This window comes from Phycodurus eques, chromosome 10 (assembly GCF_024500275.1).
Source record: "Phycodurus eques isolate BA_2022a chromosome 10, UOR_Pequ_1.1, whole genome shotgun sequence".
Lineage (NCBI taxonomy): Eukaryota > Metazoa > Chordata > Actinopteri > Syngnathiformes > Syngnathidae > Phycodurus > Phycodurus eques.
Genome location: NC_084534.1, coordinates 2,214,756 through 2,236,132, shown reverse-complemented (window position 1 = coordinate 2,236,132; position 21,377 = coordinate 2,214,756). Strand labels below are relative to the sequence as shown.

The window sequence follows — 21,377 nt, the reverse complement described above, 5'->3', positions numbered from 1 at the left end:
ATCTGTGTTTTTGTTTACCTTGGTTAGATTGGATTTAGTTGAGTTTCACGTTATGTCATGTTTTTCCTGTTTCTCCACCTGTTCCTTGTGTCAACCAATCATCTCCCTCCAGCCACTTGTGTTGTCCAGATGTGCCTCGATTTCTCAGTTGTATTGTAAGTCCTTCAGCGAGTCAGTCCTTACCCTCCGTGACCGATTAATGACTGCGCACTTCGGTACGAATAATTAACCCACAATGCATTGAGTGTTTAGCACGCCAGTAAAACTGTATTATTAACGTGTAAATAAAAATAAAAAAGTAACAACAATCAAACACACTTTTAACTCAGGAAAATAACTAAAATAGTGTGGCGACAGGGAAATCGTGCATTTCTTTGCACTTTTATGGTACTGCACCGTTACTGTGCATTGTGTAACAAACACTTCCCATGCTACAAATCACTTCCCAAAAAAGAGCGGTCTTGGTCTTCTGCCGGTGGCATGGTGGATGACTGGTTAGCACATCTGCCTCACAGTTCTGAGGTCCGGGGTTCAAAAACCGGTCCCCACTGTGTAGCGTTTGTATGTTCTCCCTGTGCCAGCATGGGTTTTCTCCGGGCACTCTGGTTTCCTCCCACATCCCAAAAAGCATGCGTGATAGGTCGATTGAAGACTCTAAATTACCCTTAGGTGTGAATGTGTGCACGAATGGTTGTTTGTTTATATGAGCCCTGCGATTGGCTGGCGACCAGTTCAGGGTGTACCCCGCTTCTCGCCCGAAGATTGCTGGGATAGGCTCCAGCACGCCCGAGACCCTAGTAAGGATAAGTGGATCAGAAGTTGAATGAATGAATTGAATGCTTCCTCATTCGGTTAATGAGCCATCCCTAAGGTTCACGTTCACTCAACAACTTCACAGAAGGACTATACGTTGTCACGTATTGTATTGTAAACTAGGAAAGGCTGAAAAAAAAAAAACTTAAGCTAAATGATCACCTACCTATCTCTCTCTCAGCAAGCTCTCGAACACCCGGCTTCGGTTGTGACTCGGGAACATGCGTGGAGCGAGCTCAGCTACCGAACATCCTTCTGTGTTCCGTGACGTCCAGCTAGGCTCTCGCCGGCCGGGATGACTTTTCTGCATTCCACCGCGGTAGACAGCGTCGCTGACACCAGCCCCCGCCACCCGGGCTTCATGCTCACCCACCTCACTGTTATTGTCATCTGATTCGTGGAAAGCGTCTTTGAGTGTCTTGAGAAGTGCTATATAAGTTTAATGTATTATTATTATGAAATAAAAAGCTTTGATAATTGCATTAGAGACACAGAGGGAATGATATGTATGTGTATGTATATACATTTATTATTAATTTACATTTAATTGAAAGATGTGTGCTTGTTTTCATGTGCTTGACTTGACTCAACATTAGCCGTTAGCTAGAAGAAACGCTGCTAATGAAAACTATCCCCGCGAGGACGTCAGGACGAACGGTTAAAATCACTCATGAGTATGTTCACTGCCTAGTACGTCGTTCCTTACGCAAACGAATAACTCATCATACTAGTACATCGCTCCTTTGCGGATCACAAACGAAGAAAATCAACGAACGAATCACTCTTCAGTTCTTCAGTACATTCAGGTGACTTAAGTCCCTCCCCTGAACAAATCACTCTTCAGTTCTTTAGTATACCAGTACACCAGTACATTCAGTTCACTTAAGTTCCTCCCTGAGTGAGTGACTACGCTGGCGAATCGTAAATCACATGGCAGTACATTTAATTAAGTCACGCACCCCCCTGCAGGCTGGCTGCTCATTGGTCATTAGCCGAAGATTGAGAAGTTTGAAAAAGATTTGTTCTTCTAAACGAAACACTCGCGAATGAAACAACACTAAACTGTCGTCTAATTACTTTCCAGGGAAAAGTAACACATTACTTTGCTTGTTTCTCAAAATGGCGGTATTTTGGAGTAACGCGTTACTTTGTAATGCATTACCGGCATCACTGGTCCCAAACAAATAAGACACAAAGTAACAAAACAATTACCATTACAAACTACAGGGAAACCTTATGTGACGTAAAACATCAACAACAACATTGAACCGAGACGGATTGAAGAAGTAGAGAACTCAATACAAACATATTGACAAGATGACACAGCACACCTGGACAAGACGAGGGGCTGGAGGGAGCTGATTGGTTGAGACAAGAATTAGGGCTGAACGAGAATATGTGGAGACAAAAACTACACGTGAAGCCAAGACAAACATGGGACACCTAAAAACACGACCTAATATGAATCAAAACAAAATCTAATCTAAACAAGGTCAACAAAAACACAGATCATGACACTCAATCAAATAATGCCTACATATATTGGTAAATGTAGCATTATTATCCTTGAGAAGGTTGAATTAGTCAGTTCTTGTTTTGGACCTCATTAGATTGCACATGGGCAGCCCAGTGGGGAATGTGGGTAGCAAGTCTGCCTCACAGTCAAGAGGCTCCTGTTATGAATCTCAGCCTCAGGCCTTGTGGAAGCACCGTATTCTCACCGTTCTTGTGAGGGTTCTCGCTGGTCACGACAGCTTCCAAAAACATCCAATCCAATCCCATACTTGTTAATTGAAGACTAAATTGTCCATTGGCATGACTGGTGCATTTATATTACAAACTTTGTTTGTTTGTTTGTTTGTTTTATAAAAACAAACTAATATGATGATAACAATCATTAATCCGTGAATAATTGCTTACCCCATTAGAGGACATGAAGATGGCAAAGCTCAATAAGGTGTGCTTACTTGACAGGTTCCCAAGATTCCCTTTCAAAGCCTCTGTGAATGGACTGAGCAATCGAGGACTCCATCAGGTCCACGTAACGCACCACCAGGGGGGCATACAGGTCTTGCAGGTGTTTGTGGAACTTTCCATTGCAAAGGTTATCTAGTCAGAAAAAAAATATGAATGATGACTGTGAATGATAACACATATTTAAGCAGTATAATAGGTGAGCGTAATAATTGGCAATTTGTGAAAAGTTTCGTGTACATTAATAACATATTTCTTACGATTGTTATTGAGTTAAATGAACAATTTGGATATATAATCCATCCATCCATCCATTTTCTTTACCGCTTATCCTCACTAGGGTCACGGGCTGCTGGAGCCTAATCCAGCTATCTTCGGGCGGGAGGCGGGGTACACCCTGAACTGGTTGCGACGCAATCGCAACCAACAACCATTCTCACTCACATTCACACCTACCGGTCCCCAGAACTATGAGGTAGATGCCGGCGGGATATAATCCATCAGGAGTAATTTAAGGTACAGTACCTTTTGTCTCATTCACTTGTGCATTACTCCAAATAATATTAATTCGTTTTTTTAAATGTATTATCACAAATATAAACCCTAAGTCATTGTTTTGTTTAATTATTATGATCCCTCAAGAGGTAAAAGTCTAAAACTTGTAAAATTTGGTCCAGAGACTAAAACAAAAATAATTCAGAAGAGATTGGTGCCTGTGACTTTTGCATCTCCTCTCACAGGTGTGACACCTTATAAGCTTTGTGTGTCTAATCCAGGTTTGAGTTGTTAGGGTATTTCTAAATCAGAACCAATCACACACACTTCCCCTATCTCTGCCAGCTTCCAACTGGTAAAAAGGCAACGCTGACAAAGACCGCAGGAGATAAAATGGACGCCAGTGTGTGCTAAAGTGATGGCTCACGGCTCCATGCGGCGTGCTTGCTTTTCCTGTCCCTCTCTCTCTTTGTTTTTCTCTCCCCCTCTGAGCATGTATGTGTTTGTGTGTGTGTTGGCAATGGCATTGAAGTCAAGGTCAGTGATACACAGTTAGGTGCAATGTTTGTTGTGTTCCCTGATCGCCACTCTCCCAATTAGCCACTTCAGCGGCTGTTGTCCACTTGGATGTGTTGTGTCCAGGAGTACTGTATGTTTGCAGGGCTTGCTGTGACAGAAACACCACTGCTATGGTCCTCATTAACTCCTCGAATGGCAACTTGATTTTGGCGCCTGTCTGGTACTAAGGCTATTTACTGCTAGATAAGTGCATTGCTGAGGGGCACCAGTTCAGATGACCTTCTGTGGAAAAGATGTCTTCATCATAATGCAGTTTTAGTAGAGCATCTGCGTGGGAAACTGGGTCTCAGACAGACTATATTGTATCACTGGTTGGTATTGTATAGATTGTTTTCTGTGTGTGATGCAGTGGTGTTGTTAGGCTCATGTTAGAGGGGTCTCCACGGAAGAGCTGGAAGTCTAGGCTTCCCTGCTTAAGCTCCTGCCCCCGTGACCCAAACCAGGATAAGCGGAAGGAAATGGATGGATTGAAAATTATGGACTTGGGTGACTTTGTGAAAACACTGACCTTTTTTTTGCATACACTGTAAAAATATGGACATTTCTTTCTTTTTTTTGTGGTGAATGCTGTAAATATACTTTGTGTTTGTGTACTGTATAGAAATACAGACTGAAATAACACTACAAATGTAACTGTGACTTTGACATTTTACCCAGTATTGTATTGTTTTAAAACCTGTCGAAAATTTTTTTAAAAAGCAAGTTGTCAGTCTTCATTAGCTATTTGTGAAATTTTGTGCTCGTGCCGACATTCGCTCAGATCCTGTGCATCTCCTGGGGGCTAAGCCCCCCCTAGTGATAAAAGCTTGTGACGCCCCTGGTGTGATGACTTCACAAATTAATTTTTTGGACAGCTTGCAAATCAAAAGAATAATTGCTGATCCATCATGTTGTCAGTGACAATGAAAGTTGGCCATCTTTACTTTGTTCTGACATCTGTCTAATTGAAATACCATGAAATGCAATGTGTTCTCCGTGTTCTTTATGACGACTTCCATCCATCCATTTTCTGAGCCGCTTCTCCTCACTAGGGTCGCGGGCGTGCTGGAGCCTATCCCAGCTGTCATCAGGCAGGAGGCGGGGTACACCCTGAACTGGTTGCCAGCCAATCGCAGGGCACATACAAACAAACAACCATTCATACTCACAGTCACACCTACAGGCAATTTCGAGTCTCCAATTTATGCATGTTTTTTGGATGTGGGAGGAAACCGGAGTGCCCAGAGTAAACCCACGCAGGCACGGAAAGAACATGCAAACTCCACACAGGCGTGGCCGGGGATTGAACCCGGGTCCTCAGAACTGTGAGGCTGACGCTCTAACCAGTCGGCCACCGTCCCGTCTCTGACGAATAGTAATTGCATATGTTTATTTATTGTTCGCTATGTCCAACTGAATGCATTTCAGTTGGCTTTTTCAGTATTATAAAGTGGGGCCCATTTGAAGCACTACCAAATGAGCAGAATTCTAATTATCTTGGTTACATTGGATGAGTGGATTACACTATGACGTCTCCTTGACTCCCGGTTGACTATCAGAAAAGGGGAGACATTCCCCAGGGATAATTAGCACCCAACTGATTGAGTCGGAATTGTGAACAGTGAAGTGTATCCTTTACAAGACCACAGACAGTGCCGTGGTGCTCCCTCAGGCAAGAATGCAGTTCATTGTAGAGACTGCAGGCCTTCAGCAACCGAAGTCAAGATGCAACAATTATCTTCTATCAAACACAACACAAACACACATATGGATGAATCCACAATTTATAGTATATTAATGCATTTTGTTCACCCACAAAGGTAACAGTAAACACAAACCAGTGCCAGAAACAGATACACATAAGGCTGCAACAAAATGGCATTGACATCTTTCAGGAAGGCCAGAAGGCATAGTCTGCAAATGTGCGTTCTTCAAGAAAAGCAGCAACAAATGACCATTGCTTTGATAAACTTGTCACAATAACTGGAAAAAAAATTAAAGGCGCCATTCCATCTGAATCAATCTTTTTTACTGTTTTATGCATAACATACTGTAGGTCAAAATTAGTCTGTGACAAGATTTAAGTTTGATATCTATGGGGTTTGTCGGTTGATGGCAAAAGGGAATAAACACATATGTCTTGAGAGATGACCGGATCCGATTTTCGTATATTTGTGACGTCAAGATTTAAATCATTGTTCAAGTACCTACCGACTTCATGGGTGCTTCATGTTCATCTCAGGAAAATTGTCTGACTGGCAATGCGGCTACATCATGTGCAAAGCTTAAACTTTGTGCCACCTGTCAAAGGAATAAGTGGCTTCAATTTATTTTGGGAGAAATTCCTAAGCATTTCAGAGCAAGAATTATGCTGTGTTCAGGCCCATTTTGCAGAGGATGGCTTTGTAAAATAAGCTTCCACACACTGCTGGAAGTGCATTTCCGGGTTTGGAGCAAGTGAGCCACAAGCCAGCTACAACCCCAATTCCAATGAAGTTGGTACGTTGTGTTAAAAATAAATAAAAACAGACTTCAATGATTTGCAAATAATGCAGCCCTATGGGGGGCACAAGCCAGTGCAAACGGTAGGCCGGTCCCAAGCCCGGATAAATGCAGAGGGTTGCGTCAGGAAGGGCATCCGGCTTAAATCTTTGCCAAACAAATATGAGCGTTCATCCAAAGAATTCCATACTGGAGCGGTCGTGGCCCGGGTTAAAAACGTCCGCCACTGTACCAGTGGAAATTTAGCTACTGTGGGTCGAAGTAGAAGAAGAAGAAGAGCGGGTAAGAGCGGAAAGCGGGTTCTTCGGCAGAAAGAGAAGAGTCTAGAACTGAATGTGGGGATTTTGAATGTTGGGACTATGACAGGAAAATCTCGGAAGTTGGTTGACATGATGATGAGGAAAAGGTTGATATTTTGTGTGTCCAGGAGAGGAGGTGGAAAGGCAGTAAGGCTAGAAGTTTAGGGGCAGGGTTTGAATTATTTTACCATGATGTAGATGGGAAGAAATCTGGAGTTGGGGTTATTTTAAAAGAAGAGTTGGCTAAGAATGTCTTGGATGTGAAAAAAGTATCAGATCGAGTAATGAGGCTGAAACTTGAACTTGAGGGTGTTATGTATAATGTGATAAGTGGCTATGCCCCACAAGTAGGATCTGACCTAGAGGTGAAAGAGATATTCTGGAAGGAGCTAGACGAAGTAATTCTGAGCATCCCAGACAGAGAGAGAGTTGTACAGATTGTAATGGACATGTTGGTGAAGGCAATAGGGGTGATGAAGAAGTGATGGGTAAGTACGGCATCCAGTAAAGGAACTTGGAGGGACAGATGGTGGTAGACTTTGCAAAAAGGAAGCAAATGGCTGGAGTGAACACTTTTTTCCAGAAGAGGCAGGAACATAGAGTGACCTACAAGAGTGGAGGTAGAAGCACGCAGGTGGATTACATCTTCTGCAGACGATTTAATCTGAAGGAGGTTACCGACTGTAAGGTAGTGGTAGGGGAGAGTGTGGCTAGACACCATAGGATGGTGGTGTGTAAGATGACTCTGGTGGTGGGGAGGAAGATTAGGAAGACAAAGGCAGAGCAGAGAACCATGTGGTGAAAGCTGAGAGAGGACGAGTGTTGTGCAGCTTTTCAAGGAAGAGGTGAGACAGGCTCTCGGTGGACAGGAGGAGCTTCCAGAAGACTGGACCAGTGCAGCCAATGTGATTAGAGAGGCAGGCAGGGGAGTACTTGATGTATCTTCTGGCAGGAAAGGAGAGAAGGAGACTTGATGGTGGGACCTCACAGTACAGGAAATCATACAAGGAAAAAGGTTAGCAAAGAAGAAGTGGGACACTGAGAGGACCGGGAAACTCAAACAAAGGAATACATTGAGATGCGACATAGGGCAAAGGCCAAACAAGAGGCATATGGTGACATGTATGCCAGGTTGGACACTAAAGAAGGAGAAAAAGATCTATACAGATTGGCCAGACAGAGGGATAGAGATGGAAAGGATGTGCAGCGTGTTAGGCTGATTAAGGATAGAGATGGAAATATGTTGACTGGTGCCAGTAGTGTGCGAGATAGATGGAAAGAATACTTCGAGGAAGTGATGAATGAGGAAAATGAGAGAGAAGGGAGAGTAGAAGAGGGAAGTGTGGTGGACCAGGAAGTGGCAATGATTAGTAAGGGGGGGGAGTTAGAAAGGCATTAAAGAGGATGAAAAATGGAAAGGCAGTTGGTCCTAATGACATTCCTGTGGAGGTATGGAAGCATCTAGGAGAGGTGGCTGTGGAGTTTTTGACCACCTTGTTCAATAGAATTCTAGCGCGTGAGAAGATGCCTGAGGAATGGAGGAAAAGTCTGCTGGTGCCCATTTCTAAGAACAAGGGTGATGTGCAGAGCTGTGGGAACTACAGAGGAATACAGTTGATGAGCCACACAATGAATTTATGGGAAAGAGTAGTGGAGGCTAGAATCAGGACAGAAGTGAGTATTTGCGAGCAACAGTATGGTTTCATGCCAAGAAATAGTACCACAGATGCATTATTTGCCTTGAGGATGTTGATGGAAAAGTACAAAGAAGGTCAGAACGAGCTACAGTGTGTCTTTGTAGATCAAGAGAAAGCCTATGACAGAGTACCCAGAGAGGAAGTGTGGTACTGCTTGCTGGAGTGGCAGAGAAGTATGTTAGAATAATACAGGACATGTATGAGGGCAGCAGAACAGTGGCGAGGGGTGCTGTAGGTGTGACAGACGAATTTAAGGTGGAGGTGGGACTGCATCAGGGATCAGCCTTGAGCCCCTTCCTGTTTGCAGTGGAAATGGATAGGCTGATAGATGAGTTTAGACTGGAATCCCCGTGGACCATGATGTTTGCAGATAACATTGTAATCTGCAGTGAAAGCAGGGAGCAGGTGGAGGAACAGTTAGAAAGATGGAGGCATGCACTGGAAAGCAGAGGAATGAAGATTAGCCGAACTAAGACAGAATATATGTGCATGAATGAGAGGGGTCGTGGGGGAAGATTGAGGCTACAGGGAGAAGAGATAGCAAGGGTGGAGGACTTTAAATACTTGGAGTCACTTGGTGAGTGTGGTCCGGAAGTGAAGAAATTAGCCCAAGCAGTTTGGAACGGGTGGAGGAAGGTGTCAGGTGTGTTATGTGACAGAAGAGTCTCTGCTCGGATGAAGGGCAAAGTTTATAAAACAGTGGTGAGGCCAGCCATGATGTACGGATTAGAGACAGTGGCACTGAAGAGACAACAGGAAGCAGAGCTGGAGGTGACGGAAATGAAGATGTTGAGGTTCGCTCTCGGAGTGACCAGGTTGGATAAAATTATAAATGAGCTCATCAGAGGGACAGCCAAGGTTCGATGCTTTGGAGACAAAGTTAGAGAGAGCAGACTTCGATGGTTTGGAAAGCAAAAGCCATTTATCAACAAGACCCAGTAACGCCGCCGGCTTCTCTGGGCCCGAGCTCATTTAAGATGGACTGATGAAAAGTGGAAAAGTGTTCTGTGGTCCGACGAGTCCATATTTCAAATTGTTTTTGGAAATTGTGGACATTGTGTCCTCCGGGCCAAAGAGGAAAAGAACCATCCGGACTGTTATGGAAGCAAAGTTCAAAAGCCAGCATCTGTGATGGTATGGGGCTGTGTTAGTCCCAATAGCATGGGCAATTTACACAACTGTGAAGGCACCATTAATGCTGAAAGGTACATACAGGTTTTGGAGAAATGTATGCTGCCAACCAAGCAACGGCTTTTTCATGGACGTCCCTGCTTATTTCAGCAAGACAATGCCAAACCACATTCTGCACGTGTTACAACAGCGTGGCTTCGTAGTAAAAGAGTGCGGGTACTAGCCTGGCCTGCCTGCAGTCCGGACCTGTCTCCCATTGAAAATGTGTGGCGCATTATGAAGCGTAAAATATGACAACAGAGACCCTGAAGCTGTACATCAAGCAAGAATGGGAAAGAATTCCACCTACAAAGCTTCAACAATTAATGTCCTCAGTTCCCAAATGTTTATTAAATGTTGTTAAAAGAAAAGGTGATGTAACACAGTGGTAAACATGACCCTGTCCCAGCTTTTTTGGAACGTGTTGCAGGCATAAAATTCTAAGTTAATGATTATTTGTTAAAAACAAAAAAATATATCACTTTGAACGTTAAATATCTTGTCTTTGTAGTGTATTCAATTAAATATAGGTCGAACATGATTTGCCAATCATTGTATTCTGTTTTTATTTATGTTTAACACAACGTCCCAACTTCATTGGGTTTGTAAGTACATTCTATAAAAGCATATAAGTATTATGTTTTACATGAATACTTAATTATATTCATAATGTTGAATGTTATTGCGGTCACTGTAAAAGGTGGTCGACAGATGAACACTGCGAGCTGGCTGGCGGGTACACTGTGATTGAATAGGACCCACTCCTAAAAATAACAAAATCAAATATAAAAACGATGTCTTTATTTCACACACGTCCCCTCCTCTGTGGGTTAGTGACTTGTGAGTCGTGGGCAAAGAATCCAACTCTTGGTGAATTCTGCTTCACGATGTTAGTAAGCCATTTTAAATCCATCCATCAATTTTTTTTCAGACTACTTGTCCTCATTTGAGTCCTTGGTGAGCTGGAGCCTAATCCCAGCTGACATTGGCCAAGAGGCTAGGTACACCCTGGACTAGTCACCAGCCAATCGCAGGGTACAAACAACCACCCACACTCACACTCACACTCACACCTATGAACAATTTATAGTCTTTAATGAAACTAACATGCATGTTTTTGGACTGTGGAAGGAAGTCGCAGTCCCTGGAGAAAACCCACACAAGCACGGGGAGAACAAACAAACCACGCAGGAAGACTAGAGCAAAAATTTGAAACCCAAATTTCAGAACTAGAACTAGAACTAGACAAGCTAACTTTTTATCTTTAAAACTTATTTTAAATCAACATAATAAATAGAGATAACATCTAAATATAAGGCTCCAGCACGCCCACTACCCTAGTGAGGAAAAGCGGTATGGAAAATGGATGGATGGATGAATTTGATTTCCTTGATGATCCATAAAGGGGATTTCTTGGAATGTCCCAATACCCACATACCCACCTTGTTGACTTACCTTTGAATTACAATTTCAAGATACACAATGTATCCAGAATTTGTTTTGGACATGATTTAAAAACCGCCTAACCTTACTTAGACAAAACTAAGAAACAGCACTCCTGTCTGAAATGTTTCAAAGAGATGCTGAATTAATAGAACACCTCCCAGTATAACGCAGAAAGAATTACTAGCACTACAAATTCTAGTCAAACAAGGATAGGTCAAATTAATCAACACGCCAAAGCACATTTAATAAAACATTGAACATCCAAATTCTGACTGAAGTTTGTTCTATTACACTGTGTTGATTTGATATAAGAGAGTGGTTCTTAACCTGGGTTTGATCGAACCCCAGGGGTTCGGTGAGGCAGTTGCTGGGGTTCAACGGAGGACTCAACACACTACCGTGTGTGCGTGCGTGCATGTATCCATAAAAAGCCTAAAAGGCTTCAACACTGCATTTTGAATGCCAGGCAAAACACAAAGCTGTGTCAAGGTGGGCGTTTACCATTGCGACGCTGCGCCTCGAGTTGAAATGCTTTGTTCGTAAAACTCTCTTTATTTAACACCACTTCAACAGTACACTAGAGTTGAGTAGCATTGCTGTGGCGTCAGACAGTGCATCCAATGATAAAAAAGAGCCCAACAAATTTACTCTTACATATGAATCCTTTTCGAGGATTGTAGAAAAACAAAGTAAAGGAGCAGATTTTGTTGTGAATTTTCACAACGAAGTCCGTTCCTCTGACTTGAGTGTGGCACTTACCAAGGGGAATGGCAACAACCAAATTCACATTCACTTCCAGTATATTTTCATTAAATTGAATTTTTGGTTTGTTTTTTTGTGTGAAATTTATGTTTTGTTGGTTTTTTTCTTCCCCTCCTTGAGCCTTCACCTTATCGTGGTGGAGGGGTTTGTGCATCCCAATGATCCTCGGAGCTAAGTTGTCTGGGGCTTCACGCCCCTGGCAGGGTCACCCATGGCAAACAGGTCCTAGGTGAGGGACCAGACAAAGCACGGCTCCAAAGACCCCTATGATGAGAAAAATGATTGAATCCAATCGTGGGAAAGCCTCGGGATCCCCTGGAAGAGATGGATGAAGTGGCTGGGGAAAGGGAAATCTGGGCGTCCTTGCTAAAGCTACTGCCCCCGCGACCCGACCTCGGATAAGCGGTAGAAGATGGATGGATGGATGGGTTTTGTTCTTTTAACAATGATTTTGTGTGCAACTGATGCGTGGTTCATTTTGTGCATGACCTGTATGACTGAGAATCTACACAGACAATAAAATATATACCTGTTTTGAATTTGAAATAAACCATATTTTGTTTTTCAAATTAAGAAGGGTTCCGTGAACTGCAGATGATTGGTAGAGGTAGATGGTTCCCTACCTCTAACAAGGTTAAGGACCACTGATACAAGAGAACCAAAAAACAACTTGCAGTCAATACAATGATACATTTTTTTTTCAAACACTGCCAGACACTGTCCTACAATGAAGGCATAACTGCACTGTATTTTCAAAGATATTGGCTAAAATAAATGCACATTTTATAGTATCAAGTGTATGTGCACCAATGTTTGTTAACTCGCTCAGACAAAAATACAATATTAAAAAAATAAACAAAATATAGAAAGAACCAGATCCAATAGACTTGGAAAACAACCAATGACTGTCATAAAATGTAAAATGTAAATGAGTATATAAACAAGGGATCAAAACACCTTTTTAATGCGTGTAAATTCTATCCTGACAATGCTGATTGTTTTCATCAAGTGTACTGAATCTATCCCCATATTCTGCAGAACTAGGCGAGTGGCTTATCTCATTTCCCCTGCCCCTACTCACAGTCCATCTTCAGGAAGTCGTTAAGTAGTTGAAAGAGGGGGAAACTGTCCCAGCTGTCAGGCGGTTGAACCTCAAGAGCAGCATCCATGTCAGTCGAGTAGAGACACAGGAAGGTCTCGGCATGCTCCACCATCAGGTCTGACCACCATGCAAAGGCCTTCAGATCGAGTAAAGGAGACGAGTGAGAGTAGTTGAAATACAAGAGGCAGCGAAAGAAAGAAACGCGCCACATCATTCCCAGAGGACAACATGAGAGAAAATGTACAGGGTAAAATTAAGCAATTCATCACACAGCAAGAGTTTGGTTGAATGTTTCCCAAGTGTTTTTATATATATATAATTTTACACTTCAGACTATGTGAGGTGTGAGTCCCAGTATGCACATGTCATGGAAACAATGAGTTCCAGCCCTGGAACAATTAGTCCCTGCAATTTATCATCACAGAATACAGACACAGTAATCCTGCGCTATATCACAGTTCTTGCTTCGCGGTCCCGCTAAATTGCAGATTTTTATTGCAATTGTTATTCTCTTTTATACTGTTTGTAGAATATTTTCGTTATTCATTGCTCTGGCTCCCTCTCAATATATTGTGTTTAGACCAGCCACAATAGCAATTTTTTTATCATATATTTTCCCAAAAATTTTCACAATAAACGACAGTATTGTTGGTGTTATTTTTATTTTTTATGCCACTGTATCCTTTGTATACATCTTACAAATTCTGCCGTGGTACTCAAACATATGAGCACAACTGTGTAATTTTCTCTTATTTACTAAATAAAAGTAGGGCTGCATTTCACAATAAGAGCAAGTAGATAAAAAGAGAACAGCTATACGTGAAAACAATTTTTTTTAAAATAACTTCAGGTCGCTTTTTCTGTTTGGCATCTTGACACAACAGTGAAGTCTCAAACAATTTTACATATTTTGATTTAAAAAATCTTAACAACTGATCCGTCTTAGAGGTTATGTTTGTTCAAAACCTTTTTGTTTTGGTGCATAATGCCATTTCACATTTATGCACTTTTAATAAGTGCTCCCAGTGGGAACTTCCTACTGAGAAGTAGAAACAAAAGTGACACTGATAGTTGCATTTTAAGCGCCATTTGTTCCAAATGTTCTCTTGTTTTAGCGGTCATTTTCCGATCTTTCTCCGTCCTTTACACAACTTATTTTTTGGCTATGGTGTGGGTCTGTATGGGACTGTTTCTGGGTAAAGACGCAGACTGCCGTCCGCCAGTTAGTGAGTTAGTAAACAATGTCGCCACGATCGAGCAAGCCGAGCGAGCTGTTTAGCTCCTTGGCTCACTAGCTAGTGAGCTCCCGGGCTAGCGAACGTAATAAATAGTTAACTTTCCCTAAAGTGTCCCAGTTGTGTGCATCTACGGATCCAAAGTCGTTCCGCCAGCGCCTCACTGCGTCGTGAGCCGCGCGCTGGGTTTTAGCACAACAAGGAAAACTTAAGAGTCCCGAAAAACGTCTACGCTGTATTTGTGGGACGACAACCTGCCCTCCTCTGCCTCTGAATGGCCAGCACCAAGACAGGACTCGTACTTTTAGTTGATAAAGATTCGCTGAAGTGCTTCAGCAACACGGACGCGCGCGCGCACACACACACACACACACACACACACACACATATGTAGGTAAGCAAAGCTTTGCGTCATGTTTTATGCGTCCCTGCTCATTTTTGTGCATCTCACGACGCAGGACACATATAAAACAAGATTCATGATATATTATTTATAGTTTGATCTGTGAAGATTTCCATATAATTTGAAGCAGAAAAAGCTATGCTTGGGAACGGCCAATCACAAGCTTCCCCAATACCCCACAGAGGAAACAGCAACAGCTCCTTGACAGACATAAGATTGAGCTACTTAAACATTTACTCGTAGCCCCTTCATCAAATCAACCGGAAGAAAGAACCCATCGAGCTGTGCCATGCTCGTATACCCCCATGGAATGATCACAGTGAAGGCGCTATTAAGGATCGGGCTATTCACAAGCACATAAAAAACATTTGTTTTCCTCCATGCACACCCACTCTATGGTCCTTCTAACACGACCCCCGAGGAGCTGAAATTTTTGGTCATCCACATCAAGTGTCAACACTGTAATGAATTTACCCATAGGCTTACACAGCGGTGATATGCACTACCGTTGAGAGGATTTATACTTTAATTTAGTTTAGGTAAGTAGTTTTTGTCACTATTATAAATCACATTTATTTTTCTACCACAGAGCTTCCATTTAGAGCAACAATAAAATACTGAAGCAGTTCATAGTGAAATGCAAGAATGGTAATCGCGCTATCTCTGATGACTTGCAGTCTAATCGAAAGGAATGGGAAAAGGTTTCCCAAAATGGATGGAACCATCGTTGAGCCCACTTGGTGCAAAATAAACATGGATAAACACAGAAAGTAATATTCAAACAATGATTTCTGGAAGATGTTTCCAGTGTCCCAAAGGTTGTCGGAGCCAAGAACCTTGTAAAATGTCGATTAACCTGGACTTAAAAACATTCACACTTGGGGATGACGTCACTTCTGTTGGCAACTAATTCCATTTTTGTGCAGCATAATAGCTAAATGCTGCTTCACCATGTTTGCTTTGGACTCTGTGCTCCACTATTTGACCTCAGTCTGTCGCTCTCAAAGCCCAACTGGTTTTATATACCATTAGCATTTCTTTCATGTATTCAGGACCTAAACCATTTAGTGATTTATAGACCAGTAGCAGAACTTTAAAATATATTTTAAAGCTAACTGGGAGCCAGTGTAAAGACTTTAGAATTGGAGTAATATGCTCTGACCTCTTTGTTCTGGTCAGAACCTTGTAATTACAGGGATGAAAAATGCCTGGGCGGCACGGTGGACGACTGGTTAGAGCGTCAGCCTCACAGTTCTGAGGACACGGGTTCAATCCCCGGCCCTGCCTGTGTGGAGTTTGCATGTTCTCCCTGTGCCTGCGTGGGTTTTCTCCGGGCACTCCGGTTTCCTCCCACATCCCAAAAACATGCATTAATTGGAGACTCTAAATTGCCCGTAGGCATGACTGTGAGTACGAATGGTTGTTTGTTTCAATGTGCCCTGCGATTGGCTGGCAACCAGTTCAGGGTGTACCCCGCCTCCTGCCCGATGACAGCTGGAATAGGCTCCAGCACGCCCGCGACCCTAGTGAGGAGAAGCGGCTCAGAAAATGGATGGATGGATGGATGGAAAAATGCCTGATCTCCATAGGGCTGTGACTTATTCTGGAAAAGACCCTGCAGATATCAGTCAGATTTGCAGATAAGATTCTTCATGGGTGGAGGAGGGGCCCTATGCAACTTAGTGGGTGGTGGTTTCAGGCGAGGGGGGATAGGAGGAAGATCTTGGCATGGTGTGCGCTGGATTCCAATATTGACAGTAGCCCTTATCCTGTCCGTCACACCTAACAGGGCATTGAGGCTAGAAGAGAATGAGTTTTGCGTTGGGCTTTGCTCCATTGGGACTGGGAGGGGTGTGGGAGATTCAAAGTGCTGCCTCATCTCATTCCTCATTCGTTCCTCTGATTGTTTGGATGACGCTGATGAATCCATCTGCGCCTCGTTTCACCTTATATGTTGTTCCTCCGATTGTTTGGGAACAACTGCATCTTTTTGTCCTTCAGCCGTGTCAACAAGGCGAATGTTTTCCTTTCGGGGCACTGAATGACATACACAGTAAAAAATGTTGGCAGCCAATAACGCCTAGTCTATTTAGACAGAAACCGTCTGCCTTGATGTCTGCGGTCACCAAAAATCGCAGAAATTGTCAAAGAAACTCACAGAGAGTGCAGTACACATTTCTTTGAGACACTTATTTACAACCCCAATTCCAATGAATTTGGGACGTTATGTTAAACATCAATAAAAACAGAATACAATGATTTGCAAATCATGTTCAACCTATATTTAATTGAATACACGACAAAGACAAGATATTTAATGTGCAAACTGATAAAATATATTGTTTTTAGCAAATAATCATTAACTCTGAATTTTATGGCTGCAACACGTTCCAAAAAAGCTGGGATTTGTGGCAAAAAAGACTGAGAAAGTTGAGGAATGCTCATCAAACACCTGTTTGGAACATCCCACAGGTCAGGCTAATTGGGAACAGGTGGGTGCCATGATTGGGTATAAAAGGAGCTTCCCTGAATTGCTCAGTCATTCACGAGCAAATATGGGGCGAGGTTCACCTCTTTGTGAACAAGTGCGTGAGAAAATAGTCGAATAGTTTTAAGGACAATGTTCCTCAATGTACAATTGCAAGGAATTGTCATCTTTCTTTCTTTCAGTTTATTTGAAAGGGGACCATGCCATTTCATAAAACACATGAAGTACACATGGTTAAAAAAGCCAGAATTAGCCAGAAGGCTAGTTTTAATCTGTAGTCCCCTGGCCATGATGTAAAAAAGCAGTGAAATACATCTACAAGACAATATAATACAGGATACATAATCAAAGACTTACTATACTATTAAGAGAGAATAAAACCACAAATCATTTGATCATAACATGAAAACATCATAACATACTTGTCTTTTAGTGTTGGCAACTATAGATGTTAACTAGCCAGATTTTCAGTTTTTTTGTGAAGGCCTTGTATGTTGTAAGCAGTTTCACCTCCTCAGGTACTGAGTTCCACTGACCAGCGCTCGTCAATGACCAGGCTGACTTAGTAAAAGTGCTCCTGTGCAGAGGAATGAGACAGTCACCTCTGACAGAGCCTCGAGTGACACGCTCAGAGCTGTTTCTTTGGCTGCTGGACTCAGCCAGAGGAGCTGGAGCCAAATCATACAGTACTTTATAAATCAAATTTAAATCTGCAAATATGTGAAGACTGTCCCAGTTTAAAAGACTGTATTTTTTTTTAATTGCACAGTGATGATAGTGACTTGGTTTTTTATCCATCACTTTAACTTCCAATGTTTATTTTGCTTTCTGACCAGCCTGGGACCAACTGGTCATGCAATAGTTGAAGTGACTAAGAATCATTGAATGCAAATAAATGTTTTGCAGCTTCAGTTGACATTTCATTTCGAATTGCACGAAAATTTGCGAGGTTTAATTTGATGTTTTTACACAATTTGTCATTATGGGCTTTAAAGTAAAGCTGTGAATCTATTATTAACCCAAGATATTTGTATTGGCTGACAATGTGCATTTTCTTCACCATTAACAAGTATGTCGGGGTCAGGTGATACTCTATTTGTTTTAGTGAAATACATGCCTACAGTTTTAGAAACGTTTAGCTGTAGACAGCACTCCTGCAACCAAGTTGTGACACAGGACATTGTATTAGTGAGTTTAGCAGCAACAGTATCTTTGGAGCGAACACGAACAAAGAAAACTGTGTCGTCTGCATACATTACGCACTCAGCTTCAGAACAAACAGTGGGCAAATGGTTGATATAAAGACTAAATAAAAGGGGGCCTAATATTGATCCCTGAGGGACTCCAGAGGTTAGCCTAAGAGACTCTGATCTGTAGTTGTTAACTGATACAGATTGTGTTCGGTCATGCAGATATGATTCAATCCAGCTCACAGCTTTGTGAGAGAAGTTAAATTTTGAGAGCTTGGTAAGAAGAACAGAGTGATTTACTGTATCGAAAGCTTTCCTGAGGTCCAAGAACACCGCCCCTACAACTCCACCCTTGTCGAGAGAAGATTTTATTTTCTCAATGAAGAGGCATGTAGCCATTTCAGTGGAATGCTTGGATCTGAAACCAAACTGCATGGCGTGGAGAGTGAGGGAGCTGCTGTTTAAGTAATGGACAATCTGCTCTGACACCCATTTTGCTGCAATTTTGGAAATGGCCGGAAGAATGCTTATAGTTATTCAGAGAAGTTGAGTCACCGGATTTAAAGACAGGGGTAACAATAGCAGATTTCCAGGCCTTTGGAAAGTGACCAGATGAAATTGAAAGATTAATGACTGAGGCAATAGGAGTAGCAAGAGTTGAACCTAGATCTTTGAGCATGTTCGTGTCCATTCCAAAAACATCCCTTGCCTTAGATGGTTTGAGTGAATGAATTAAATCGATAACTTTGGTCTCACTAATATTTGTAACAGTAAAGAACTGCGTTGCAGACAATCCTTCCTTTGTTTTACTGCAAATTTAGCAGAGATTTCTGACACAGATTTAATGAAGTAGTTGTTAAAAGCATCAGCCATCACTTGAGGTTCCGTCAGGATGTTTCCATTTAATTGAATTTGCATTAGTTTTGTTTTGTTATTTTGTGTATCACCCAATAGTTTTTTAATAAAATTCCAGGTTATTTTAGAATTTCCCTTTGCACTATTCAAAGCACTAATGAAAAAGTCAGCTTTAGATTTTCTTATTTCTTTCACTACCCTATTTCTCAGTGAAATAAATTGGTGTCTATTGTATCCTGATTTGACCGACAACTTCAAGGAATGATCTCGTTCTTTTATCAGTTTCAGAATAAATTTGTTTAACCAAGGAAGGCCATTCTTTCTAGCTTTTAGTTTAATTATCCGTGTAAATTGTGTAATATTTTTTTGTATTTTGTTGGCAAATTTAGAACAATCCTCATCTAAATTTTTGCCAGCGAATCATTCATCCCAGTTTACTTCTTGGATAGAATCTTGGAAATTTTGTTGTTCATGTTTTGGTATCCTATAGGATTCAGTGGTGGCCAAGGGTTTGAAGCGCCTTTTATTTAATTTTCTTGTGACCATTATAAGATTGCGATCAGACAATCCTGTGAGCATATTGTATGGCTTCAAGATCCTTTCTGGCCTATTAGTAAAAGCTAGATCAATGTGAGTGCGGGTGGAGTTTGTAATTCTCGTAGGGCCATTAATCACCAGAGTCATATCCATATCATCCATAGCCCTTTTCAATTTTTTCCTATCTTCGTTAACTTCCCAATTAACATTTAGGTCGCCCATTATTATCACCTCTTTTGCAAGTTTGAGTTGTTTCAGTAAAATTTCCAGCTTTTCATAAAAATCTGCATTAGATGAGGGAGGCCTATAAATAACTACAAAAATAAAAGGCATTTGCTGTGACAAAGAAAGAGTTTATTAGTTTATTAGAAATTATAATCTATTCTCATCTGTAACATGTATTTCATTACAATTAAAAGTGTCCTTGGCATAAATCATAACACCTCCTCACTTAGAACCCTGCCTGTCTTTTCTAAACATTTTATAACCAGGTACAAATAGTATTGCTGAGGGCGAAGATTCATGGAGCCATGTCTCAGAGAGGCAGAGGAAGTCAATATTTGAGTCAGTGAGAAGGTGATGGACCTGATCACATTTCGTTAAAATGCTTTGTATGTTTAAGTGTGCACAAAGAATGCCTTTTGGTTTATGTGTTGAGTCCCATATTAACTTAGAGTTATTAACGGTTTGGAACACCCTGCATTTCCGGTGCTTTAGTATTGTGGGGTTTGGCAGCCCCCTGTTTCTTTTATTGGCAATGTTTGCATATAGCTTTACGCTGCCACCTTCCGGATCAGCCAGCAGTGGTCAAGGCCCAGCTAGCAGAGGTGTTAGCCCCGCTAGCAGAGGTGGAGGCCCACCTAGCAGTGGTGGAGGCCCAGCTGGCAGAGGTGGTGGCCCAGCCAGCAGTGGTGGAGGCCCAGCCGGCAGTGGTGGAGGCCCAGCCAGCAGAGGTGGAGGCCCAGGTGATGATACACCACACATCTTACCTCTCTTTCCAGACGTTACAAGGTGTATCAGTCCATTCGCAGGTCACTCTGCTGCTCGCCGATCTCGCTACTTGGCAGGTTGCTTGAACGCGACTGTGTGCACCTATCCTTCGGTTGTCTGGACAGCAGCAGCCGAGGGCGCCCGCGAGCCACCGACTTGCAAATTAGAAGATGCTTTGCCTGGACGATCATCCCCACACTGCAGTGCGATGGCTGTGCTGTTCTGGGAGGGGTGTGCACCCACCAGGCCTTCCTCTTTACGTTTCTTGAATTTCCTAAAGTAGTCCTTCAAAGAGGAAACCAATCGCTACGGTCCATAATATCATCAAAAGGTTCAGAGAATCTGGAGAAATCACTGCATGTAAGCAGCAAGGCCGAAAACCAACATTGAATGCCCGTGACCTTCAATCCCTCAGGCGGTACTGCATCCAAAACCGACATCAATGTGCAAAGGATATCACCACATGGGCTCAGGAACACTTCAGAAAACCAATGTCAGTAAATACAGTTCGGTGCTACATCCGTAAGTGCAACTTGAAACTCTACTAGGCAAAGCAAAAGCTATTTATCAACCACACCCAGAAACGCCGCTGGCTTCTTTGGGCCGAGCTCATCTAAGATGGATTGATGCGAAGTGGAAAAGTGTTCTGTGGTCTGACGAGTCCTTTTCAAATTGTGGACATCATGTCCTCCGGGCCAAAGAGGAAAAGAACCATCCGGACTGTTATGGGCGCAAAGTTCAAAAGCCAGCATCTGTGAGGGCATGGGACTGTGTTCGTCCCAATGGCATGGGTAACTTACACATCTGTGAAGGCACCATTAATGCTGAAAGGTACATACAGGTTTTGGAGAAACATATGCT

The 21,377-nt window shown here is 42.3% G+C and overlaps 1 protein-coding gene across 15 annotated transcripts in view; it reads right to left on the bottom strand.

Moving 5' to 3' along the window:
* Nucleotides 1-21,377, bottom strand: part of cadpsa (Ca2+-dependent activator protein for secretion a) — a 215,140-nt gene that overhangs the window by 82,129 nt on the left and 111,634 nt on the right. For 14 of the 15 annotated variants that reach the window (XR_009769288.1, XM_061687059.1, XM_061687055.1 and 11 more), the window contains 2 exons: nt 12,798-12,954; nt 2,781-2,922 (listed from right to left, as the gene is read on the bottom strand). Coding sequence is in view for 13 of the 15 variants with exons in the window: in XM_061687059.1 (XP_061543043.1) it covers nt 2,781-2,922; nt 12,798-12,954 (299 nt within the window). In the remaining 2 variants the exon portion in view is untranslated. Of the gene's footprint in view, nt 1-979; nt 1,204-2,780; nt 2,923-12,797; nt 12,955-21,377 lie in introns of all 15 variants that reach the window. The other variant, XR_009769289.1, reaches the window with a different exon arrangement.